Source organism: Lontra canadensis, unplaced genomic scaffold (assembly GCF_010015895.1).
Source record: "Lontra canadensis isolate GAN:19392208 unplaced genomic scaffold, GSC_riverotter_1.0 scaffold4, whole genome shotgun sequence".
Classification (NCBI taxonomy): Eukaryota; Metazoa; Chordata; class Mammalia; order Carnivora; family Mustelidae; genus Lontra; species Lontra canadensis.
Genome location: NW_022630998.1, coordinates 13274065 through 13301783, shown reverse-complemented (window position 1 = coordinate 13301783; position 27719 = coordinate 13274065). Strand labels below are relative to the sequence as shown.

General features: G+C 34.0%; 1 protein-coding gene across 18 annotated transcripts in view; it reads left to right on the top strand.

The window, feature by feature from the left end:
* The first annotated feature begins 150 nt into the window (after window positions 1-150).
* The window catches only part of PPIP5K2 (diphosphoinositol pentakisphosphate kinase 2), a 77573-nt gene continuing 50004 nt past the window's right edge, over window positions 151-27719 (top strand). For 5 of the 18 annotated variants that reach the window (XM_032845502.1, XM_032845451.1, XM_032845471.1 and 2 more), the window contains exons 1-14: window positions 152-323; window positions 5127-5488; window positions 10882-11077; window positions 13813-13903; window positions 15137-15222; window positions 16673-16827; window positions 18087-18188; window positions 19360-19521; window positions 21045-21166; window positions 23346-23447; window positions 24578-24664; window positions 25385-25460; window positions 25542-25651; window positions 26348-26433. In XM_032845502.1, coding sequence (XP_032701393.1) covers window positions 5375-5488; window positions 10882-11077; window positions 13813-13903; window positions 15137-15222; window positions 16673-16827; window positions 18087-18188; window positions 19360-19521; window positions 21045-21166; window positions 23346-23447; window positions 24578-24664; window positions 25385-25460; window positions 25542-25651; window positions 26348-26433 — 1489 coding nt within the window. In that variant the 5' untranslated portion in view covers window positions 152-323; window positions 5127-5374. Of the gene's footprint in view, window positions 324-344; window positions 679-798; window positions 957-3136; window positions 3257-5126; window positions 5489-10881; window positions 11078-13812; window positions 13904-15136; window positions 15223-16672; window positions 16828-18086; window positions 18189-19359; window positions 19522-21044; window positions 21167-23345; window positions 23448-24577; window positions 24665-25384; window positions 25461-25541; window positions 25652-26347; window positions 26434-27719 lie in introns of those variants that run through there. The other 13 variants (XM_032845543.1, XM_032845521.1, XM_032845510.1 and 10 more) reach the window with 6 other exon arrangements.

Here is a 27719-nt window from a genome sequence, read left to right as displayed (position 1 = left end):
TGCCTTTAAGAAGGGTGTGCTCATGGGGGCCGGGCAGGCCGTTTGGCACTTGCCGGAAAGCGTTCCGCCCGGTGAGGTTTCTGTGTGAGACCCGAGGCGGGCTGGGAGAGGCGTGACCGAGATAAGGGAGGTGGTGTAGTGCTTTGCAGTACCTCTGTGTGGCCCTTCAGCTCCTACTGTAGAGAGGAGACCTGCGTCCAAGCTAACAGCTGGAGTCTTTTGCGGACCACTTGCCTTCTGTCTCTGGGATTAAAGGGGAAGCCGAAAGCTGGGAAGGGCGCGGCTATCTTCTGCAGCTTGCGCGGCTGCTGCTGCGGTAGCAGGTGAGGACTCAGCCCCGAGGAGAACCGAGGTGCCGAGCTCGGTCACCCGAGGCCGCTGCTGGGCAGTTAGTTGCTTTGTCTTCTGCGCTTTGCGGAGCTTAGACACGCGCTCTTCCCAGGGGCGTGTGCCAGAGCGAAAGGCGGCGTGGGCGCGGAGGCGTGACACTCCAGCCCCGAGGGTCTTTTCGCGTCTTATTTTCTTCTCCTCCTCCGTTGCCTCCCTTCTGTATTCCTTGGGCTTGAGAGACCCGACATTTCAGAAGAAACCGAAGGAAGCTGCCGAGCGTCCGTGGCTGGTACTCCAGGCTGTGGGCTCGCTCCTCCAAAGTAGGCAGCCTCGAGTCTGGGGACTGATGTGGGTAGCGACGGCTATTTTTATTTTCCTTCCTCAGTCTTGACCCCTCTTCTCCACGCCGCCTGCACCCCGCCCCCCCACTTGAGAAGAACAGAAAAGCCCTTGCGTTGCAGCTTTTCCAGAGTAAAAACGGAGATGGCAGGTCACTGCCTCACCTAATCAGTTCGAGTGTGCTGCACCTCGCGCGCTTGGAGGGAGAAGGACCGAGGGTGGGGACCACAGGATCGCATGGACTAGGTTCTGGACGACTTCTGGGAGTTGGCGACCTTTGGATTCCTGTGGGTGATACTTGTTTTGCTTCAGTGTGCTGGAAGGCTTCGATGGGGAAGTAGGAAGAAGCGTGGCTGGCTTTATTTAGTACCCAGCATCCTTGTGCTAGCCTGGGACAGGGTTTTGTTTTGCTATTGAAAAGGCTTCAGTGAAAAATACAGTTTTTATTTCAGGCAGTTGCCAGTAACTGAATTTTTTTTTTTAAGATTTTATTTATTTATTTGACAGAGATCACAAGTAGGCAGAGAGGCAGGCAGAGAGAGAGGAGGAAGTAGGCTCCCTGCTGAGCAGAGAGCTCGTCGCAGGGGACGCAGGGCTGGATCCCACGACCCTGGGATCATGACCTGAGCCGAAGGCAGAGGCTTTTAACCCAGTGAGCCACCCAGGCGCCCCAGTAACTGAATTCTTAATTGTGCCAAGTGCTTTACGTATTTTCTCATATACTTCTCTCAACAATTCCATGAGTTATATTAGAGTATTATTTTCACTTTACTGAGATAGGTTCTGAGACTTAGAGAGGCCACTTAACTTGTCCTAACTAAAACCACTTTTGTTACTAGTAAACATTTAAACTTATTATTAAATGTGTATTAGAAACCACATTTATTAGATTCCAAAATCTGTATTCTTAATTATACTACTTTTTTTTTTGAAGATTTTATTTATTTATCTGACAGACAGAGATCACAAGTAGGCAGAGAAGCAGAGAGAGAGGAGGAAGCAGGATCCCCGCAGAGCAGAAAGCCCCATGCAGAGAGCCCCATGCAGGGGCTCGATCCCAGGACCCTGGGACCACGACCCAAGCTGAAGGCAGAGGCTGCAACCCACTGAGCCACCCAGGCACCCCATATACTACTGTTGTCTTACCATTATGCTTCTTTGCTTCCAGTTTCTTCACTAATATTTTCAGTGGTTGAAAGTATTCATTAAAAAAAAAGAAAGTATTCATAAAAAAGAATTCAATATGCCTATTTATGTGTCTGATGAAATGATCTCTGTCCTCATGCAGCTTCCATATTGTGAGGCAGAAATAAATAGTTCAGAAACCAAAAGACTAACTGCAGCATGTGTTTTTTGAAAGCAGACGACTAAGCTAATGTGCAGAACCTTCAGAGTTGCATGGTCAGATCTTGCTATTTTAGGTTTTAAACTTGTATGACTTTTGTGGTTGGTGGTTGTGGTGAGGTTATTACACTTAACAGTTGGTGGGACGTTTATTGATCACCCACATAAGTGCTCTGCACCAGTTAAGTACTAGGAATATACAAGATAAGGTCCTTGTTCTCTAAAAGCACCAGCACAGCTACATATACATAGTATTAAGAACTATTAATTTCCTAAGTGGAAATGATAATTGGTTATATAGGAGGATGTCCTTATTTTTAGGAGATGCATACTGAAGTATATAGAAATGAAGTAAATTGATATCTATAACTTTCAAATGATAGAGCAAGTATATGTGTATATAAATGGAAAGTAAATATGGTGAAATGTTAGCAATTGTTGAAGTCTAGCGGTAAGCATATGAATGTATGTGTGTAGTGAACCATTCTCTCAACTTTTCTGAATATTTCAAATCTTTCACAATAAAAATTTGTGGAGGAAAAACGTTAACTCTAATGGAAACAGGTAATTGGAGAGATACATCTCAAATGCTGTGGATCATGGAGGATGGGAAAGATGCTGACGCGTATTTAGGGGTTGGCAGAAGCATGACAGTTGTCAGAAAAGCATTTGTTGAAGACTTTGCAGTTGTTTATTCAAGGAGGAATTGGAACTTTCAAGGGCAATAGTGAATTGTAAGTAGAAGGAGAGACTGGCTCAGCAAAAAGATAGTGTATGAATGTTTGAAGAAGGAAAAAAAAATCAATGTGAGGGTTTTGTGAAACTTGGCATGGGCTTTCTTGTATACACTTCTAAATGATGCTTGGCTGCTTTGGCCAGCATGCAGAAGCCTATTTAATAACCTATTATGTAGCTGCGGTAATAGCGCCTTGGAACTGGAGCTACCATTTACAACAGTGCTTGCATTGGAAACTGCTTTTAGGGTTTCAGGAAAATCGGGCTTTTCAAGAAAGGTGGGTTTATGAATACTAGGTGGGACTGATGCTTGATCAGTGGTATCATTTTAAAAATTAAGCAGCTTTGACCGAGGTAGATCTGTGAAGGAGAGGAGTGTTTTTTCCAGGCAGTAGTGTTCATGAAAGTCTCAAGCAGTGTGGTAAGACTGGAAAACATGTCATGAAGTCTCCAGTGTCAGCTGCAGCAGCATAAAGGAGTTTCTGTGGCTTCATTATGTGGGTGCTAAGTAGGTGCCTTCTAAACTGAATTGTTTGTATTTGTTCTGAGCCAGTTAAGATAGGTCAGGAATCTAGGTCTTTTTTTTTTTGTTAGACTTTATTTATTTATTTGACAGACAGAGATCACAAGTAGGCAGAGAGGAAGGCAGAGAGAGAGAGAGGAGGAAGCAGGCTCCCTGCTGAGCAGAGAGCCCGATGCGGGACTCGATCCCAGGATCCTGGGATCATGACCTGAGCCGAAGGCAGAGGCTTTAACCCACAGAGCCACCCAGGTGCCCCAATCTAGGTCTTAATTATAAAAGCCAGCAAGATAAATAAATAGCTAACATTTACTAAATGCTTACCTTGTGCTAATTGCCATTGTATCTTCATTTTCATTTAATTTGCATAATAATTAATGAGATTTACCCTGTTATACAGATGGTGGCTGGAGTTTCAGTAACTTAGTTAAGGACACAGATCTAAGGACAACTTAATTAACAACTTAACTAAGTTAAGGACAGTTATCAGCAAAAGCTATCTAACCCAATTTTGTCAAAGTCTAGAGCAGTGCGTCCCAATGTGTGATTTCCAGGCCAGCAGCATGAGCACCACGTTGGAATTTTTAGAGTATTGGGTCCTACTTTGAGACTTTTTTTTAGTTTAATATTTTAACAAGCCCTCTGGTGATTCTGATATGTGAAGTTTGAGAACCACTTCTTTGAGTGTGGATACTTAGTAGCATGGTAGTTTCTAATATAAAAATCAGAGTTGAGCAGTATTTGGTATTCATGAGCAAGTATTTTACTTTAATTTTTAAATCACCAGCTGTTTCAAATTTCGTAACACTGTGCAATTTTAATTTAAAGTTGCATAAAGTGAAGCCTGGCTAGGTACACTAGGGTTTTAATATTTAATAGGGAGTCACCAATTAAACTAGAATTAGATCTTTAGGAAAAAGGGTTTTGGGTTTAGGCTTTGTGGTTCTGACATATAATCCAACTTCTAAGAATATTTGATCAAATAATTTACTATATTACCAATAAGCAAATGAATTATTTGATATGTGGTTTCATCTTGGTAGGTTATTAGTTTTAATATGACCAAGGAACAGTAATACAAACAGCTTTGGTAAAGATGTTTTGAGATATCACTGTTATATGAGAGTTCTTAAACTGATGTTCATAGGCATCAGTTTATATAGAAAAGCTTGGATGTCAGTCACATAAAATTGTTTGCAGAATTTATTACACATGTACATGTTTTTCTGAGGAGAAGATTTGTAGGTTTTATTAGGCTAGCCAAGGAATTTCTGACTTTTAAAAGTTTAAGAACTGCTGTTATAATGAAATCTTGTTTTTATTCTAATTTTATTTTGTTGATATATTTTTTTTGAGACTAGAATGCGAAATGGTTTTTATTCCCTGAACTTTCTAGTTAGTCTTTTAAAAATTGGTTTAATCAAATTTCAGATTGATTTATAGATGTCAGTGGGTGTTAAACCCACATTACACTTTATGTTGTTGTTGGTTTTTTTTTTTTTCCATTCTGTTCGGGTATTCTTAAGTGCATTGCAGAAGTATTTAGCTTTTAATGGAATTTTGTTATAATTTGAATAATTTTCTCATTTGTTAGATATTTTTGGACTTGAAGAATTTAGTGTGTATTTTTGTTATTGTTACTTTGTTATTTTGTTACTCTCTTATTTTGAATCAGTTTGTCAAATTGCTAAAATGTAGGTTATTGAAGATTAGAGCTTAATTTTTTATATTTTATGGAAGCAAAGGTCATTTCATTTGAAGGTATGCATCAAGTTACTGATTAGGATTTTACAAGTGTAATTTACATGAATATTTTTGAAGTACAGTCTCCAAAATTAATTTTTTTATTGCATTTTAGGTAGAAAGATTACTGCATCAACTCACTGAAGCAATAACCTCACTCTTTGTCTTTTAAACTTCATCAACAATGAAGCAATGATATCTGAGAACAGAAGAACATTTGCCAACTAACTGTCATCACAATTTCAAGTGATTGTATAAGCAGAAACAAGCTGCGACAGAGCTCTGTCAGCTAGTTTAGAGAGAATGGTTTATTTAGAAGCAGTTTTAGTATAGTGCTTTATATCTATATCAAATGAAATAAAAATGAGTGAGGCCCCCAGATTCTTTGTTGGGCCTGAAGATACAGAAATAAACTCGGGAAATTACCGACATTTCTTCCACCATACAGATGAAGATGAGGAGGAAGAAGATGAGTCTGTAAGTTGTTTTTTTGGTGAGAGAAGACCAGTACAATATAGGCTTCTTACTAATCACTGTCAGGGTGAATTAATAGTATCTAAATCGTGAAGACATTTTTGCACATAGAAATTTGTTGGAAATCTTCTGCACTGAAAAAGCATATTATATTTCACTAGTAACATTATTGAATCTATGGTACGGCAAGAAATCCATTAGGGGTCAGACTTCTAAGTTGTTTAATGATGCTAATTTTAGTGTCTTTCATGATATGTTCACTGATATGCCTAGCATAACACAGGATTCAGTTGAAAACGTGGCAAGGAGAGAATAATCAGGGCCATAAACCAAAAGGGTTTCTTGTATACAGAAGTACCTAAAAAGTACATGAAGATAAAGAAATAAGTTGAAGGAGATAATTTTAAAGGTACTAAAGAAGGACTTAGCCAGCTTCTTTTAGTTTGTCATGTTGTCAATAAAAGTGGTGGTTGACCCAAAGATAGCCTTATATATTAACTATTCAGAAGTCTATAACTGTGTGACTAGATGGAGAGGCTACCTCAAGTATCCAGAGAGGTATATAGGAATGAGGTATAGGTATAGGTATATAGGATGAGTCTTGTTTACTTTTTGATCTGATCTACCAAGATGTATAGCTGTACCGAATCTTTGGGAATAACACACATTTATTATGTTCATTTTACTATAATTACATTAGCTCAACATTTTTCTTTTTTTTTTGCCATTTTATTTTATTTTTTACTAACATATAGTGTATTGTCTGTTTTAGGGGTACAGGTCTGTGATTCATCAGTCTTACACAATTCACAGTGCTCACCATAGCACAATGGAATACTATAGAGCCATAAAAAATGAAATCTTGCCATTTGCAATGACATGGATGAAACTACAGGGGATTATGCTAAGCAAAATAAGTCAGTCAGAGAAAGACAATTTTCATATGATCTCATTGATATGAGGAATTAGAGAAGCAAGACAGGATCATAGGGGAAGGGAGGGAAAAATGAAATAAGTTGAAACCAGAGAGGGAGACAAATCATAAGAGACTCTTAATCTCAGGAAACAAACTGAGGGCTGTTGGAGTGGAGGGGAGTGGGAGGGATGAGGGGATGGGGTGGTTGGGTGATGTGCTATGGTGAGAGCTCAACATTTTTCTTACTTGTTTTCCCTTTAGAAGTAGATTGCTTTACCGTGAAAACTGATTTAAGATACAACCTTACGTTTGTTTTTTTCTTATATTTCCAGTTGAAAAGATAATTTTTTTAAAGATTTATTTATTTATTTGAGAGACACAGAGAGAGAGTGGGGAGGGACAGAAGGAGAGTGAGAGTGTCCCAAGCAGACTCCATGCTGAGCGCAGAGACCGAAACAGGGCTTGATCTCAGGACTCTGACCGAAACCAGGAGTATGTCTCTTAACCAACTGCACCATGCAGGCGTCCTCATAATTTTGTTTTCAAATCAAAACCCGTTATACTTTGTAAGAGTAGAAGAAAACCCAAAAAACAAAAATAGCTATTGGATGATTCTTTGCATCCATTTTCATCAACCATTTTCACAGTGTTGTAACACGTCTGAAATGCCAATGAGACTGTCATTCACTTAAAACCTGTTCCACCCCCACCTTACCCCAGAAAAAAATGATTTTCAGGCTTCTCTTACCAGCAAAATATTTCGTCATCTAAAGTGTTATGCAGAAATCCAATGAGTAAAACATATTTTTTTTGTCTGCCTTAATCTAGAAAGTACTATTGACTCAGCCTCTGCTAGCCTACCCCTTTTTCCCTGAGTTCTTCTGAGTACATCTGTGAACATCACTGACAGAGCAAGTCCATTTCTTATAAATATTGTCTGTCCCTTATATCTAGAACTGTACTAGTCTCTCCTCCCTTCTACCTTTTATGTTTAAACAATATTTTTTTAAACAATTTTAAACAATTTATGTTTAAACAAATTTTTTTTCACATATTATTCAATATTGTACTATACCTCTTCACTCCTGTATGTATTTCTTCATCTCTGTGAAATGCCCCCCACTTTTTTTTAGATTTTATTTATTTATTTGATGGAGAGAAAGATCACAAGCAGGCAGAGAGGCAGGCAGAGAGAGAGGGGGAAGCAGGCTCTCCACCGAGCAGAGAGCCCCATGCGGGGCCGTATCTCAGGACCCTGAGATCATGACCCGAGCCAAAGACAGAGGCTCAACCCACTGAGCCATCCAGCTGCCCCTGAAATGCCCTTTTCTGAGGGGTACCTTATGAATTATTTTTCATTCTTCAAAACCTTGCTCCTATTCCCTATATATTCTTCCCCTTCTCCTTGTAGATTTGAATACTTCTTCCTCAGTACTTTTTTTTTTTTTTTTAAGATTTTATTTACTTGAGAGAGAGAGCACACAGAAGCAGGGGGAGGGGTGGAGGGAGAGGGAGAAGCAGACTTCTTGCTGAGCCTGACATGGCACTCTATTCTAGGACCTTCTGGGATGATGACCTGAGCCAAAGGCAGACGCTTAACCGTCTGAGCCACCTGGGTGCCCCTGCAGTACTATTTCTGTACCTTGACATATATACTTGTATTCCACATAGCATAAAGTACTACATTATTACTGTGATCTGTTCGATTCATAGCACTTTGAGGATAGGTAGTTTCTGTTTATCTAACTTTAACATTTAGTGTAATTCTTAGAATATTGGTACTAATTAAATTGAGTTCGCATTTATGGTGCATAGTTGACACTTTTGAGAAACTTGATTTGGTTCATTTGGCCTGCAGATTGATAAAATAATTTGTTCCAGATCATTCTCCTATTTTTAAGATTAAAGAAAAGAATTTCAGAAAAATAAAGGTATGAATTTCATTTTAGACATTAAATCTATCAAAATAACTTAAATCTGTTTTAAAGTTATTTTCATGCTTCCAAGGTTCTACCTAATAGGAAAATCCTATAATTTTGCCTTAATAATGCAGGTTTATTTGTGCATTTTAAACTTGGAAGTTTCTAGATCATTTTAACTAATGAATAGATACTGAACAGATCTGTAATAAATAAAATTTAACTTAGTAGCCTTTTTGTAAATTGTAGAACAATAGGGAATATTAGGTTGAGTGCTTTTTTTTACTGAAGTATAATCGACTTAATAGTTTCATGTGTACAACGTGGTGATTCTGCAATTATATACATTATAAAATGCTCATCATGATAAATATAGTCACCATCGGCCACCATACAAAGTTACTGTTATTGACTGTATTCCCTCTGCTATATTTTTCATCTCCACGATTTTATAACTAAAAGTCTGTACCTCTTAATCCCCTTCGCCATTTTTACCCATCCCACCTCCCCCCTTCCCTCTGGCAGCCACCAGTCTGTTTTCTGTATTTGAGTCTATTTGTTTTTTTTGTTTGTTTTGGTTTTTAGATTTCACATGTTAAGTGAAATCAAAGGGTATTTGTCATTCTGACCGACTTATTTCACTTAGCATAATACCCTGTAGGTCCATCCATGTTGCTGAGAGTAACAAGAATTTTTTTCTTTTTTATGGCTGACTAATATATATACTACACGTTCCTTATCCATTCATTTATTGAGGAACACTTAGATTGCTTCCATATCTTGGCTTTTGTAAATAAGGATGCAGTCAGCATATCTTTTTGAATTAGTGTTTTTGTTTTCTTGGTAATACCCAGTAGTAGAATTAATGGGTCATATAGCATTTTAATTAATTAATTAAATTAATTAAATATTAATTTAATCAGTATTTATTTAACCAATAATTAATTATATACTGTTGCTATTAATTATTAAACTAATATTAATTATATAATAATTAATAACATTTTTAATTTTTTTAGGGACTTCCATACTATCTTCCACAGTGGCCATACCATTTTACATTCCCAGCAACAGTACAGGATAGCACTTGCTATTTTTTGTCTTTTTGATACTAGCCATTCTTACTGGTGTGAGGTGATAGATATCTCATTGTGGTTTTGATTTGCATTTTCCTGATGATTAGTGATTTTGAGCATCTTTTCATGAATCTTTTGCCCATCTGTATGTCTTCCTTGGAGAACTGTCTGTTAAGGTCCTCTGCCCATTTTTTAATTGCATTATTGGATTTTTTTGGTATTGAGTTGTATGAGTTCTTCATATATTTTAAAAATTGACCCCTTAAAAAATAAAAATAAATAAAAATTGACCCCTTAATGGATATATCATTTGCAAATATATTTTGTTGGTGGGGAGTTATTCATTAGGAACATCATAAGCTATACAGAGGCTTTTAATCGGGAAAGAATTGAATAGCGGTACATAAAAGTGGATGATCAAGGGGGAAAAACAGCAAATCCCAGGGAGATTAGGATTTATAGTCAAATTCAATACCAGTTTAATCTCTAAATTTCATGAATTAGAAGAGGGAATGAAGAAATCTAATTTTAGATATAAGAAGAATAGTAATTTAAATCTGATGTTACCCAATTTTATTTTTAGATTTACAATAAAAGAAAGGCTAGTAAAACACTTTCGAGCTCAGATTACAATATTACGTGAAACATAAAATATGCAAGAGGGAAAACTAAAAAAAAAAAGAAACTGGGCACAGCTTTATTTATTTGATAAAACTCTTCATTACTTGAATGCAAAGATCTCAGAATGAATCTTGAGTAATTTTGTAAACCTCTGAGTTACTTAAAAGTATTTCTATATCCTGTATATCCTGGTTTTTAAATTTTTTAAATTTATTTTTTATTTTTTAATTTTTTTTAGTTTTAGGACGAACCATGGCCTTTGAGCTATAGCAAGGGCATTAAGATATGAGCAATACCATTAAATAGGAATATTTAGTATGAAGATTGGAGTTCAAAGACATTGACACCTCTGTTAGCAATTTGGCTTTTTCCAAAATTTTCTTTCAAGTTGTTGTTGACCAACTCCTATTCAAGCTCAAACTACAAAAATAGTTTAACACTATATAATACAGCTTTGTAGTCAGAATATCTTATTTTAGGCAAGAGAATGTTTCATCCCACTCTCATTGGTCTTTTTACTTGGATTAGATAGGTTTTGGCCCTCATTTTTCCCTTCCTGTTGTGGCAAAGGTAAATAAGTACTAGAGATAGTTAAGGAAGGAGTATTTTTTAAGTTTAAAATCAGAACAAAAATAGTAACAATGTCCTGAAAGTGAAAGTTTCCCCAGACTTTTGTATTACTTTCTATTATTTGTTATTTATTATAACAAAAATGTAATTTAAAAAAATGCCTTTTTTGGTTAATGTATCATTTGTATTGATAACATCCTGCATCTACTTCTGAAAAAGATATAATATAGCTCTACTTTGGAGTTTGTATTAAGTCAACTTGATTTTGTTGTTGTTGTTTTCTTTCTGTTTTAGCCACCAGAAAGACAGATTGTGGTTGGAATATGTTCCATGGCAAAGAAATCCAAATCCAAACCAATGAAGGAAATTCTTGAACGGATCTCCTTATTTAAATATATCACAGTAGTAGTATTTGAAGAAGATGTTATTTTGAATGAACCAGTAGAAAACTGGCCTTTATGTGATTGTCTTATTTCGTTCCATTCTAAAGGTATTAAAGAATGGGGTGGGAACTCCCTTCATCGTCTTATAATAAACCTAATACATATTAATTGTAGAATATTAGATAAAACAGGAAAATAAAATTAAATTCACCCATCTCACAGATCCGTGATGTTAATATTTTTATGTATTTCTTTTCAGGCATTTTTTTCTCTGTGTATTTTTCTAAACAAATTTACTGTAGTTGTGTATATGTAATTTTATATTTAAGTTTTTCATTAGTTATATCAAGAAGTTTTTTCCCCCTCTATTACATTCTTCAAAGACCAAATTTTTTTTTTAAAGATTTTATTTATTTATTTGACAGACAAAGATCACAAGTAGGCAGAGAGGCAGTCAGAGAGAGAGAAAGGAGGAAACAGGCTCCCTGTGGAGCAGAGAGCCCGATGCGGGGCTCGATCCCAGGACTCTGGGATCATGACCTGAGCAGAAGGCAGAGGCTTTAACCCACTGAGCCACCCAGGTGCCCCAAAGACCTAATTTTTAATGACATCATAGGGTGTCATCATGAGATTGTCCTATGACATAGTTAACATTATCCTAACAGTTAGTCTCCAGTTTTCACTATTAGAAATATGGTTGTTATGAACTCTTTTAATGCATATCTTGGTTGGAGCTACTCTAAGTTACTTAGAATAAATTCTTGAATTATTGGATATTTTTAGCCATATGCTTTTGCCATACAGAAAATGATCTATCTTTCCACATATACATATTCATATTTTATTTCTAAAGAGCTTAATGTTTGAATTTTCAATTTTACTTGGTTTTTCTATGAACCAAACAGAAGTATTAATTAAACTTAAGTATTACTTGATGGTAAATTATGCCTTCATAGTAAAACCCACAAATCAAAATTATTAGTGAATATTTGAAAATTTGTAACCCAAGATTCTGTGAATTAAGTGAATTTCTAAGAACTATAATTTAAAAAATACATGCTCAGTTATAAATGTATTCATATTAAATCACTTTGTTACCAAAACACGTAATCTCCAGCTGTGTTAAAGTTTTACTTTAGTTAGGTGTTCAAGAAATTTCTCCTTCAGCAAGAAGGAGATGGAACATGGTTGAGATTTTTTTGTGCTCCTATATCCTATAGATAAGCCAAGGTCCTGGTCTTTATAAATTGAAGTCCTTTACTTCAGAGAATCTTAAAATTGGCTTATCCTTCAGGGTAAGGTGGTCTTCCCTTACTACCACATGGTTTTTACTACCATTTTCCTACCTTTCTTATTTGTTTTTGCCTGTAAAAACTAGCTGCTATCTAAGGTCATATCCCATATACTGTCTCTTGGTAAGGAAAAAGTTCCTCTTTAACAGCAGTAACAGAACCAGAAAACTGTTACAGCGGTTCCTATACGCTGAATTCGGTTAAGATGCTTTAAATCATAGACACTGAGCTATTCTGATGACAAGTGATGAATTCTTCTCAGAGTCTTTACAAAACGAGAAGGGTTTGTAGTTTGTGGAAGTCATTCTTGGTATAGAGTACTTTCATTAAATTTTAAAAGCTAAGAGGAATTTAGGAATGTCTTTTTAATCTGACCATAGTTGTTTGTTTAGTTTTGTTAACTTCAGTATGCCTTTGTACTTACTTCCCCTCCAACTGTTCTGATAATAGTACAAAATACAGTGTCTTCACAGTAATACTGTAGTACCCAAGGTTAAATTCTAAAGTTATGCATGCTTACTGATTTTTACGCTTTTCCATAGATAAGATATTCACTAAAATATTGTCACTTAAGGAATATTAAATGTTTATTGGGAGCCTACTCTGTCAGGGACTATACTGTTTTATATATACTCCTTTATCGAGTTCCTCAAAAACTCTACTAGGTAAGACTGGTATAATACCCATTTACAGCTGAGAATCAGGGGCTTAGCGATGTTAAATAAACTTACCCAGGATCACAAAGCTAATGAAAGATGGAGCCAGGATTTTGAACCCTGTTTTATTAGACTCTGTGGTATACTGCCACACCATCTCTTAATAGTATGTATTGATGGATAAAATTGGAGACTTTTAGTGTCAATACAGAGAGTGCAGTATAATTATTAAATGCTTTAGATTTTTTTTGGACCTCTTATTATATCTGCCATTTGGTTTGTTTTCCATGTAATTAGTAGTTTTATCAAAGTCTAGAAATTTTAGGGAATTAATTTCTAATACCTTAACAGTGACCTAGTAAGAGCAAGTATGATTCTATGCATAAATTTTATATTTAGAGCATATCTATTATATGTGAATTAACTTTTGTTTTTGCTATTTTAAAAGGTACATAAGTTCTTTGAATTCTTGGCAATTGATATGTATAAATATCAAACTAAAGTGGGAAGAATTTATACTTGTTTTTTTTTAAACACCAAGTGATTGTGATACACTTAATTATATTTAGATTTCTCTTTTGCATATGAAGTAATCTTAACTTTTATTAGGTGACTTTGAATAATCAGGCATTGACTAACATGTCAGTGCTCTCTATTTGGCTATATAGCCACTGCCTTGTTATGCCTTATCAATCAAATTAACTAGGAAAAAATAAGACTTATTATTAATACATGTCAAGTTTTGTGTGTTTTTCCATGCGCTGTATGGAAAGCAATTATATGCATAATTAAATTTACCTTTTATGGGAAGTGATACAGAATCAAATTGATAAAATTATAGATGTCAACTTATCTTGAGATTATATGGAATATGTTAATAATATGTGTTCTTAGGATTTCCACTGGACAAAGCAGTTGCCTATGCAAAACTCAGGAATCCATTTGTAATCAATGACTTGAATATGCAGTATCTCATACAAGATAGGTGAGTGATGGAGATGGCTGAATTAAGGGAAGGAAAAATAACATTTATTTAATGTCTACTGTAAGCTGACATCAGGTGTTTTCATATATATTAACTTGTGGTATCCTCTAAATAATACTTAGGAATAGGAATTTATACCCAGTTTTATAGATGAAGAAACTTGAGACTCAGGGAGATGAATAAATTTGCCCAGAGTCACAAGTAGTTCAGTCAATAGTGGAACAAGGACTTAAACTAGGTTTGTTTAATTTCCAGAGCCTACCGAACCATTGAAAATTTAGTTTCAATTTGAAATTATGAACAGTTTCTCTGTCATTTGACTGAAGATGAAATTAGTTGTACTCATTGAACTAGACTTTTTTTTTTAATGGAATAGTGCAACTGTTTTGAAAAATATCTCATGATATATCTTAGCATTCATTTTACAGGCTGAAAGCATGGATTTCTAAGAAAAACTATAAAATACAAATATATTTATTTTGTTTGAGTGATGTTTCACTCTGATGGCTACCATATAATTTCACCAATATTTAGTTTTCTTTTGTGTTAGGATTATTGTATGAGATTATATGTGTGAAAAATGCATTATAAAGTTTAAGGCCCTATAGTTTTCTGGTTTTGTTATTTTTTCTGTTCTTCCAAATAGTACAATATCTAACATTTTAAAACATTTTCCCTAGATTTACATATTAATACATACTTCTATGTTATAAATATATACATAAATATGTAAATGTGTATTTACTTTAAGAAATTTGGAAAATAAAAGCATAAAGAAAGGCATTTAACCCTACTACTGTCTATCATATTTTTTCATGTAGAAAGAAATACATACATCCACTCACATTTTACAAAATGAGGGTCACTTTTCTTTTAAAATACTATGAACATTTTCCCATGTCATTAAATATTCTTTGAGTATAAAGTTTTTAATAGATAATATGCTGTCATGCCATATCACAACTTTGCATTTAACCATTTCTTTTTATACATTTTTATTCCCACTTTTAAATATTAGTGTTTTAATATGTCACATAAAGTATTGTGCATACATTTTTGCTCTAATGTGGCTGAATATTTCCTTAGAAATGTTTAATATTTTTAAATGATTTATTTGTTTATTTAAAAAATAAGAAGACTTGATATCCTTGCCTTTTTAATTAATACAATAGTAATAAAGTACTCTTCAAATAGAGCAATAAAATTTAAAAAAATGTTTTCCTTTTTCTTCAGAAGAGAAGTATATAGTATTCTTCAAGCTGAAGGTATTTTACTTCCTCGTTATGCAATTTTGAACCGTGACCCAAATAATCCCAAAGGTAAGAACATGAGATTTTGAGCAAGCTACCTTTTGTCATTCAACATACTTTTGAGTTATTTCCTTTCTAATTAAGTAGAAGGAATTCAGAGAACTCATACTATTCTATTTACTTTTTTTTAATGAGCATTATGTTCAGTTAAAGTGTGCCACTATAAGCTAAAAGGCCCGCTAATAATTTAAGAGTTATACATCCTACTTTTCTTTGTTCTACATTTAACATATATCCGGGAATCATAAAGAATTTTTGAATTACATGCTTAATAAATTTGTATTGATTACGGGTGATTGGTAATCAGGTGATTTATCTGTGGTTGTTGAATTCAGGATTAGAAACTTCATGCTAAGATACCATAATTTCTGATGCCTGGGATTCAGAAATATTACTACTTATTAATATCCTAAAGCACCCTTTGCTTCATTTTTCTGGTTATCTAAAACATAGCATGTAAGTTATATGTAACATTCTAAAAAGCCAAGGTAAATATTTATCTGCTTTAAGAGTTAATATTCTGACAAGGGTATTTTGGGGAATTTTGATGATTTTATTGTACTTTAAAGCAACTTCTGTTAAAAAACTATATATAGCATTTATTATCAGTAACAGAGAATTTCTCTTATTTGTCTAGAGCAAAAAATTAACTTCCTGATTGGATTGCTTGCTTACTTTATATAGGTTACTTTAATAACTTAAATAATTTCATGTTTTGTGGTATCTGGGATACAAATAATTCCATATAATTTTCAGAAGATGATAGCAATCTAGAAAGATTTCTCAGTCTTTCTTGTTGTCATCATTTCATATCTAATATTGAATTCTGTGGGATGATAAGGTAAAATGTCAGGTTCATAAGATTTTGAAGAATAACTGTAGTTTTTAATGTCAGATCATAAATCTTGGTGTATATTTTTGCATAAATATTATTTTAAAGATGATTTACTTTTTAGAGAGAGAGGTTGGGGGAGGGGCAGTGTAGAGAATCTTTTTTTTTTTTTAAGATTTTATTTATTTGACAGAGATCACAAGTAGAGAGAGAGAGAGAGAGAGGGGAGGAAGCAGGCTCCCTGCCTAGCAGAGAGCCTGATGTGGGACTTGATCCCAGGACCCTGAGATCATGATCTGAGCTGAAGGCAGAGGCTTAACCCACTGAGCCACCCAGGCAGCCCAGTGTAGAGAATCTTGAAGCAGACTTCCTGCTTAGTGTGGAGCCAAGACTGAGCTCCATCTTCAGACCCATGAGATCATGACCTGAGCTGAAACCAAAAGTGGGACGCTTAACCAACTGAACCATCCAGGCACTTCTGCATGACTTTTTAATTAAAATAAAATCATACATTATCCACAGTTACTTTTCTTTGTAAACTCTATTCTAGTAAAAACTGTAACAATAATGTTAAATGTAGCTAATATACAATATTTAATTTTTCCTGCTGTTATGTTTGATTTTTAGAATGCAATCTCATTGAAGGGGAAGATCATGTAGAAGTAAATGGTGAAGTTTTTCAAAAGCCATTTGTAGAAAAGCCAGTCAGTGCAGAGGATCACAATGTTTACATTTACTATCCCACATCTGCAGGTGGTGGAAGTCAAAGACTTTTTCGAAAGGTAAGCCTTTGTTATCCTAGGGGATACTGTTATTCATACTTCATAGAAATTATACTAAAAGTAACCAAGTATTCAGTAGAATTAAGATTAAATAAAAATGTACCATTTAGGCATAAATTCAAACATATCCTTCTTTGTTAGAAAAACAAGATGTTATTTTAGTTACTTAATGTTGTTTATGCAAAATTTCTATGTACAAAATACCAAGAAATTTACTTGATTTTCTTTCTATCTTCCATTTATGTATCTGGCATATGAGAAATACAAGCAAAGATCAGTAGTTTGTAAGAAAAATGGCCTCCAAGATAGATAATTCATAGACACAAGTAATATCAATAACATTTACATTCATGAAAGTGTGCTCAAAACTGTACCCATAATAAAATAAATGCAAATGAAGTCTAAAAGGTAATGACATTGAATTACTTTTTTGATTGGCAAAAAATCAAAAAGATTGAGATAGTTGCAAAACAGGCATAAGCCCAAATGTTGTTAGCAGAAATGTACATTAATATAGCCTTTTTCCTCTCAGCAACATAATTTAACAGTGTATTAAGATCAAAGATGCACGTATACTTATAAGCAATTATGGAAATACAGAGTAAAACACAGTGAGGTACTATTTTATATCCATTAGAGTGGCAAATATTAAGTTTAACAATACCAATTATAGATGAGGATGTAGAGCAGTGGGAACTCACATACATTGCTAGAAGACTCTAAATTGTCAAAATAGTTTATAAAATATTTTAGCATTATCTTTGTAAATTGAATATGAGCACCTAGTAATTCTATCACCTAGTAATTCTACTTGTAGTATGTACCTTAGAAATGCCCTTGCACCTGGGACACTTACAAGAATATTGAAAGCAACACTCTTCTACTGGCTAAAGCTTAGAAAACAACCTAAATATTCATTAATAAAATGAATGAATTATGGTGTACCTATACAGTGTAAAATTGGGTGGTGGAAAAAGTGAACAAAAGAGATGCATGCAAGAACATGCAAGAACATGATTGAATCTTAGGAGCATTATTCTTACTGTTCATTGTATTCTTATGCTACTTAACTTACATGTAAGTTACATTACAACAGAAAATAATGCACTGTCAACTCTATAGTAAGTGTTGTTAAATATTTGTTCACCAATAAAAGTTGTTGGAAATATCTAAGATGGAAATAGATGATAAAGAGGTTATATTATAAAAATGAGATGAATAACTTAGCTTTTATATTTGTGGACATCTTTTGTTTTCAGATTGGCAGTAGAAGTAGTGTTTATTCCCCAGAAAGCAATGTACGAAAAACAGGCTCATATATATATGAAGAGTTTATGCCTACAGATGGTACTGATGTAAAGGTAGGATTGATTACAGTATATTTTAATTTTGCCTTTAGTTTACCAGTAATACAGAAAAAGAGATTACCCCAAGGATAGACTCTGTTGTGGATCTCTTTCTTTTTATGACTAGGGGTTCTTTATCTGTTTTGTATTATGAATGCCTTTGGCAGTCTGAAGCCTGTGGACCCTTGTTTTAGAATCATGTTCTTTGATGCCCAAAACAAGATTGCCAGGGGGACAATTTTTTTTGAAATGTAGTTATAAAAATATTTAAAAACCAACTTTGTGATACAATAATATGTGTGCTTCTTTAAAAGGACATTAAATAATAAAATATAGTGGGTTAAGGGTCTAATAGCCATTAGTTTCTAAGCACTGATTGTTGTAAATGATGCTCTGAGATCTGTGACAACTGTAGTGTAATATAACAATGTGTTTGAAATTTCCTTGGGTGACAGATAAGGTCTTAATTGCTTTACCTTCAACTAATCTCTGTCTAATGAGAATATCTTTTTTTCTAAGGTATAAACCTGATCGTGAACCTCTCCTTTAAAATTCTCTTATGGATTTTGTTGACCGTAGGGTAATAATCAGATTCATAAGGGTGGCATACAGAATATTTCCCAGTCTGTTCTATGAACCTTATTTCTTACTGTATAAATGGCACCAAATAACTTACTCTTGCCTTAATACATTGTGCTTTTTAATGCTTCTGGCCTCTGTGTTTACTACCTTTACTTAGGGTGCTATTCCCTTTCTTGTCTGCTTTTCAGCATATGCTGCCCCTCACCACCACCACCACCACAATCTTTCTTTTGGCTATTACTTCCTTCTATAACGTTTTTATAATTATTTGTACTTCTCCTTTGGTTAAGCTAAAAAAAAATTAGGGAAAGATCACATCCTATACAACCTTGTGTTCCCTCATACCGCTCAGTATAATCATTCTCTGTGGAGAACAGAACTTCATGTTACCAGTTTTGCCATGTAATTAATTATTTATAATCTTTTCCAGTGTATTGAAAATTTTGGCATGTGAAATAGAAAGAAGTGTGAAAAGAACAGTCTGGAGACTGAAGTATTTTTTATTGATTTTTTTTTCTTTTGATTTGTTGTCTTGCTTTTTAAAATTTAATACATTTTATATAACATATACATTTTAATGTATATATTTTAACATTTATTAAAGGTTTATACAGTGGGTCCAGATTATGCGCATGCTGAAGCTCGAAAATCTCCAGCACTTGATGGCAAGGTGGAACGAGACAGTGAGGGAAAAGAAGTTAGATACCCTGTTATTCTTAATGCACGAGAGAAATTAATTGCCTGGAAAGTCTGCCTTGCTTTTAAGGTAAGATGTTTTACAGGCCACATAGACCCTTGTAAAAGAAATTCTAATTTTCTCTCTTGAGTAAAAGAAATGTTACATGGGCATTTAATAGGAGAAATCAGCTCAGAAGATTAAAAATGATATATTTGAACTGTTTATATACTTCTCAGGAGATTCTTATAGTGCCATTAATAAAAATATACAGTAAATGAAGGCCTTTGTTTTTCTGTATTCTTTCTGTGTTATGTAAAAGGGAATTTTGCCCATTTGTTCAGAAATTAAAGTTTGATGGACTTAACTAAAGCAGTAGCATTAACCAGTGTTTAGAGATATTGTTTAACATGGTAAAAACAACTGGTTAAAAGTACTATTTACTCAGAATTGATAAATGCTTGCTTTGTTGAATAAAAAAGGTCCTTAGTAGTCTTCTAGCTTTGGCAATACATCCTTTAGCCCATTTATAGTATATGTTAAAATGTGTTCATGAAAGCAATACGAATACATTTCTTAAAGAAAACTTTTTTTTTCTAGCATTTGACTAATTCCCTCAGTCTATATCATTAGGCTTCCAATAATGTATGTTAAAGATTTAAACCGAGGTAGTACAACCTGATCTTTTAAAGGATAAACTTTACCTTTTGAAGTCTTGTCTTGGGTATATAATGTAAAGACTATTGTATTACTGGTTATTAAATAATCCTTTATGTCTTAATATATTGAAGTCACTTTTGTGAAAGGAATATTTGTCTATAAATACATTTTAATAGCTTTATATAAATTGTTTTAATTTTGTAATACCAGGATTCCAAAAGACATGACTTAAAATCCCATTATACTGGTATGTGATAATTTGAATATAAGACACAGAAGATAGAAAATTTCAGGAGCCTGAGCAGGAGCCTTACAACTGTTTTCTTCTCCCTAGAATAAAAGGAATGTATTTCAGGTGCTCACAAGGATATAGTTGTCAGGGTGTAAAATATTCAGAGGGCAGACCACCTGGCTGGCTCAGTTGGTAGAGCCTGCAACTCTTGATTTCGGGGTTGGAGTTTGAACCCCCCCATTGGGTGTAGAGATTACTTAAAAATAAAATCTCGTAAAAAAAAAAAAGATTCATAGGGGTAATTGGATGTTTCCTCTGGGACATATCTTCGAAACTGTTTTCCTTTATGCATTTTTGGATTAAAGCAGTAGAATTTCTACTATGACAAAATTTTAACAAAGCCTTGAAAAACGTTTACTCTTGTTTTTTAATTGTTACTTGAAGAACGTCTTATAGTATGTTATTTTTTGGCCTCTCTTATCTCTTACACATTTTGGTTCTATATTTATTTCATGGGGGAACTCAAATGGTCATATGGTATGTTTTATATATTTTCAGAGTACTCAGGTTAGAGATGGTAATTTCATTTATTACTTACTATGAAATCAACTAATAATCAGTAGTAAATTTTTAGGCATTTATGAAATTTGATACATTATAAGACTGAAAAACTGTGGATCCTAATTCAAATGTAACTTTAAATATAATTTATTTTAAATAGCAAACAGTTTGTGGTTTTGATTTGTTACGGGCCAATGGACAGTCCTATGTCTGTGATGTCAATGGCTTCAGTTTTGTGAAAAATTCCATGAAGTATTATGATGATTGTGCAAAAATACTTGGGTAAGAATTTTTCTTTACATTTCTCCTCTTTACCTTTGTTACAGCTAATGCATACTAGCTATTCAGAAACCAAATAATTGCAAACATCAAATGATCAGGGTCCTGAAAGCACTCTAGAATAAAAATCAATGTTCATAAAATGACATTCCCCAAAGAACTACACCAAATCCTGAGTTATACTTTGGGTTATCAAAGGCAGAGTAATTTATGGCCAGTATAGATGATGGCTTAAAAATACTTCAACTTAAAGATTTAGAAGTGCTATGCAGTGATTTTTTTTTTTTTTTAAATTTGACAGAGAGAGAGATCACAAGTAGGCAGAGAGGCAGGCAGAGAGAGAGAGGGGGAAGCGGGCTCCCCGCTGAGCAGAGAGCCCGATGCGGGGCTCGATCCCAGGACACCGGGATCATGACCTGAGCTGAAGGCAGAGGCTTAACCCACTGAGCCACCCAGGTGCCCCATGCAGTGATTATTACAGCTAATTTATTAGGTTACTTTGTTTTGCAAGTTTTTGGTATATAATTACAGTTGAAAAGGTTTCATTTTCTTACTTGAAGGTATAAAATGAATATTCATGAAATAAGTAACTGGATTAGAATAGAAATATTTGGGATTCAGACTTCTTTTGAATGATACTGTTTTCTATCATTACATGTCACTTAAAGATAATCTCATGAGATTATCAAGTGAACCCATAAGAAATTACTACATGTAGAAATGCGATTTTTATTTTCTTTGAACTATTTTCTTATACCTTGATTTAGAAGATTCACAAGACATATTTTTAAACCATTTCCAAGTATATATGGCAAAGGCTTAAGAAACTTACATTTTAAAATGTATTGTCATAATTATCATATGATCTCTCTGACATGAGGAATTTGAGAGGCAGGACAAGGGGGTCCTGGGGGGAAGGAAGAGAAAAAAATGAAACACGATGGGATCGGGGAGAGAGACAAACCATAAGAGACTGTTAATTTCAGGAAACAAACTGAGGGTTGTTGGGGGGCGGGATAGGGTGGCTGGGTTATGGACATTGGGGAGGATATGTGCTATGGTGAGTGCTGTGAATTTTTTAAGACTGATGACTCAACAGACCTGTACCCCTGAAGCAAATAATACATTATATGTTAATAAAAATAAATTAAAAAAATGTATTGTCATAATTAGAGTTTGCTTTTATAATATATTTTAAAGATTGGAGAACTGACCCTTAAGGTGAAATTTGGGGGAGCTTACTAAATTTTAGCATGAATGCTGAATTGAAACAAAACAAAAAATGTTTTATAATTACTTAACATGTAATTATAAAATTATTGTTAACCCTATTAGTAAAATATAATGGATATTTGTTTAAAAAGAGCCATGGTATTTAGAGTAATTTCAAAAGTGATTAACAGTTAAGAAAGGACCCTTGGGGCACCTGTGTGGCTCAGTTGTTTGAGCTTCCGATTCTTGGTTTTGGCCCAGGTCAGTTCTCAGGGTCCTGGGATTGAGCTCCATGTAGGGCTCCATCCTCAGTGGGGAGCCTGTTGGGGATTCTCTCCTCCCTCTGCCCCTCCCCCCTTCTTTCACACACTCTAAATAAATAAATAAATAGAATCTAAAAAAAAAAAGAAATGACCTGTGGCCATAAAGAAGAGACAATCTTTGTTTTCAGAATTTATCTTTGAGTGGATATAATGCAGTTATAGTGATTTATTTGACTCCAGTGTGATTTATACTTTGAAACTAATGTAAATAATAAATAATTCCAATTTTTTTTTAAAGATTTTATTTATTTGACAGAGAGAGAGACAGCACAAGAGGGAACACAAGCAGTGGGAGTGAAGAGGGAGAAGCAGGCTTCTCGCTGAGCAGAGAGCCCGAAGCGGGGCTCAGTCCTAGTACCCTGAGATCATGACCTGAGCAGAAGGCAGACGCTTAATAACTGAGCCACCCAGGCGCCCCAGTAATTCCAAATTTATAGCGTTTCTTCAGTGTGTTCTAATGTACCAGTTTAGAACTGCTAATCTTTGTTTTAATCAGGATTGATTCTTTGAGTTACTTTTTTTGTGCTATAATCACAGAATCACTGGTTTGACCTTAACTTTTATGATTCTGTATTATTAGTCATTAAATACCTAGCTTTGTCTTAAAATGAACTAATTTCTAGTTTTTTTTTTTTTTTGTATCAAAGCAATATTGTAATGAGAGAGCTTGCTCCACAATTTCATATCCCCTGGTCAATACCCTTAGAAGCTGAAGATATCCCAATTGTACCAACTACATCTGGAACTATGTAAGTTTGATTATTTTCTTTTAGTAATTCGTGTGGTTTTGTATATTGGTCTCTGCTGTTACAATAGAGATTAAATTTCTGATGGTTATTGGATACTTTGCTGTGTATGTTTTCATATGATTCACTTGGCAGATAGAGAAATAGATTATATGCTTTTGCGGGGTCCACCTAGACTAAAAATCTTTTATATTGTTAAAAATAAAATTCTGTGGGGAAAAAATTCTGAAAAATGCTTAGTTATAGAACTATTGAATTAAGTCATAAAAATAAATGAGGTGCCAACAGGTATGTCACTTAAAGGTTCATAGTTGATGGTTTTACAACTTCTGAGTGTGTACAGAAAAAATACACGGGTAAGTCTTGAAGTAAATTAATTAGACCAGTATTGCCAGGGTGTCTCATAACATTCTCCTAGTGAAAATTACTGCTTGAAACTCATCTGCTACTCAGGTGAGTTGACCAAATGCTTCATATTCACAGCTTAGACATTTACATTAGCATGTTAAAAATTCTGAGAAGTCTTGGTTGGGTGGGGGGACAAAAAAATATGTATAATGTTTTTAAACCAGTATTCTCAAACTATTTAGTATAACATTTTTTTAGGTAACTTATTAAAATCCTGCAGGGTTGTATTCTGTGGCTTATAGTTCGGCACACTCTAAAGTACACCCTAGCATTCTTTCTAGAACTGTATTATCTTCTAGTAATTTGAGTTTGAAATACCTGTTCTGTTCTTACCAAGGGCAAAATAAATATAGCAGCTATAAAGTAAAGCTTTATTTTGCTTTGTTTTAATGAAATCTCAGTCTATAACGATCTATGCTACAGAACAAGCATTTCATGAAGTTCCAGGATTGCCATTCGTTTACTTTTATCCCAGTGTGAGCATAACCATCTCTAGAGAGGAAGCTAACATAAAGCTTCGTATTACTCCCCCTCCAGCTCCTAAAAATCTTAAGATTGAATTTGATAAAATCAACTGGTTGTTACAAATACTGTTCTTCATAGGAAAGCTCTCAAATGTAAAAGGTAGCTCTAAACAAATAATAAGCTGTTGTATTAGTCTGAATTATTTAACAGAAAACTTTGTTAGAAAATTGAAAGCATTTTTTTTTTTTTTTTAATTTTAGGATGGAACTTAGATGTGTCATAGCTGTGATACGTCATGGGGATCGAACACCAAAACAAAAAATGAAAATGGAAGTGAGGCATCAAAAGTATGTTTTAGGAGGAATAATTTAAGATTTCTGATAGGTGATTAGCTGATTTGATTAACACATCTTATAGAAAATCTGTTTCCCCATTTCTTGGCCATTAATTTAAACTGCTGGATGCAGTGAAAATCCATGTAAAATAACTGTGTGTATCAGCATCTGAAAATTATGTTAATATCCATCAATTATCGTCCATCTGGTCTGACTTTTGTTTACTTCTGGAAAGGCATAAACATCCTAAGGTGTTCTGTTTAATCTTGGTTTGTTACTCTCTTCATTGGTTTCTATGAGTCTTTAACCTCTCAACCTTCTAGAAGAAAATTAGTAGAATGGAAGTTTATCTTATTTCTCTTCAGTATTTGATTTGGAAATAATAAAATTTGAAAACTTGAGCCAATAAATATGTGTTGAAACATTTTTAATATGTATGGGTATGCAGTCACTTCAGAGAATGTAATACTTAGTATTACAATCATATACTCCGTTTCCATCATGAGAAAACTTTTAAAAATAATCTAGTGATTGTTAGTTTGATGTGCTCACGAGAATATTAAGTTTTATTGCCCAGGGTGGAGGAGCAACCTTCTATAGTGAAAGAGAACACACAGTATTTGAAATCCATAGACCTGAGTCCCATATCTTCATTATAAGTGGTTTGTGTAAGTATATGTTATTAATACTAATTATTGCAAAGGACTAACTGTGCTATCTTTTTTTTATAAGATTTTTTGATCTTTTTGAAAAGTGTGATGGATACAAATCGGGGAAATTAAAACTCAAAAAGCCAAAACAATTACAGGCAAGTGCATTTTATTTTTTGTTGGTTTTAAATTGCTAATGGCAATGTTACATAAAAATTCAGTTCTTTATTATTTTATAGGAAGTGCTGGACATTGCCCGACAACTTCTTATGGAGCTGGGGCAAAATAATGATTCTGAAATTGAAGAAAACAAGTCAAAACTTGAACAACTTAAGACTGTATTAGAAATGTGAGAATCTTTCTGAAACCCTTAACTTTGATAATTACTTGCTGTGTTCTTTTTTTAATGTATGAGTTTGTTAAATTTCCTTTACAGTTTAATCTTTTTGTAATTTATTGCTGAAGCTGAAGAGATATTAGTGAAGGTCGAGTGAGATTTTTATTTGTACCAGTGAGAAAATAGATGGTTGTTTTGAAGGTTATTATTTTAGTTTTACTTTTCATTTTGATGAGAAGAATTTGGATATTTTATGAAGTACTACTTAGGATGAAAGCCAAATTGCTAACATCACCATTGATTAAATGTTGTTTAATTAAAAAACAATTTTGAGCTGTTTCAGTCAAGTGAAATTGATAACACCGGTATGCTTATTATAAGCTTTACATATTTGACCACTTAGAATCCTATTTCGTTTAGATACCCATACATTTATTTTTTTATATTTCTATACTTCTTCATCTCTTCAAAATTGTCTGAGTTTTGTAGAGAAACTTTTTTGTATTTTCATTTTTAATGTGATTAAAATGAATATTTTATGGAGATTTTCTGGTAGGATATGTTAGAGAATTCAGCAATTAATTACAAATAGAAAGGCACATTAATATGTAGATTTAGTTTTTCTCTAGACAGGTTTAATTTTTCTTTAGGAGATTGCATTGAATACTTACTAAATGTTATTTGTTTTGCTTGTCGTTTGTTTTTCAGGTATGGCCATTTTTCTGGAATAAATCGTAAAGTCCAATTAACTTATCTCCCTCATGGTTGTCCTAAAACATCTAGTGAAGAAGAAGGTATATCACTATTAATGTCTGTTGTGTTTTAATTATGTGTAGGGACTTAACTACTCATTTGACTACCTTCGGGCCCTCTTGAGTGTAATAATTTAGGGACTGACATGCTGAATAAAGGAAAAAATAAAGTAGAGTTTTGTTAACTTTCCCTCTTACTTTCCCTAACTATATTTTAAGTAAAGGATAGATTTTATTCTTGATCCTTTAAGGATAGATTTTATTGTTTTGGAAACTGCTTTGGACTTCCTTTTTACTCTGGGATTGTTTCAGAAAGTTTATTTATGACTACATGTTACTTAATGGATCCCTTTCTTCCTCTTTTCGTAAAAGAGGACAGAGTATACAGGAAGAAAGCTCAAAAAGTACAAGAAAACTAAAAAAGTACATAATAAAAATGTTTCTGATATAGCTGTTTTCCTCCACTGAAAGAGTCAGAATAAGCATTTAAAGAAGGTCAGTCTCTAAAAGCAGTCAGCGTAAAACTCCATAAATTCATTTACCTTTTAAAAGAAAAATGGGCAGGAGTTAGAAAAGCCATTTCATAGAGGAGTATAGATGCCCAAAAAATAATGATAATAATAGTAGTAACTACTTTTGCCTATCACACTTGCAAAGTGTTTTCTTATTCTTTGTCAAATTGGTGATAAAGGATATTAATGAGAAAACAGTGTGAGTATATTTCAGTCTATTGATTGGAGTATAAATTGACATACTCTTTGAAAAGTTATTTGGCAGTATATATTAGAAACTTCAGAAAATGTTCATATGCGTTGATCTTAATTCTACTTAGAAGAATCTTGGGCGCCTGGGTGGCTTGGTTGGTTAAGCAACTGCCTTTGGCTCAACTCATGATTCTAGAGTGTCTGGATCAAGTCCTGCCTCAGGTTCCCAGCTCCACAGGGAGTCGGCTTCTCCCTCTGACCTTCTTCTGTCTCATGCTCTCTCTCTCACATAAATAAATAAAATCTTGGGGAAAAATAAGAAGAATCGATCCCAAGGAAGTGGTTAGATATTCAGGGAAAGATTGATCTTTGGGAATATTCTCAGTGTCATTCTTTATAGTAGCATAAATTGAAGTAATGATTATCTTAAATGAAAGCACAAGTTTGATTATGTTGATCTTTAATAAATTTATTTTTAAAATTTGACATGTTGCTGTTTTGTCACACTTGTGATTAATAGCAATACAGATTAATTTCTTTTATTTAATGTTTGTGATAAAAAACATTCAGTAAATAACTGTGATTGAAAAAGTCTGTTAATTAATTTTCCTTCCATAAATTAAT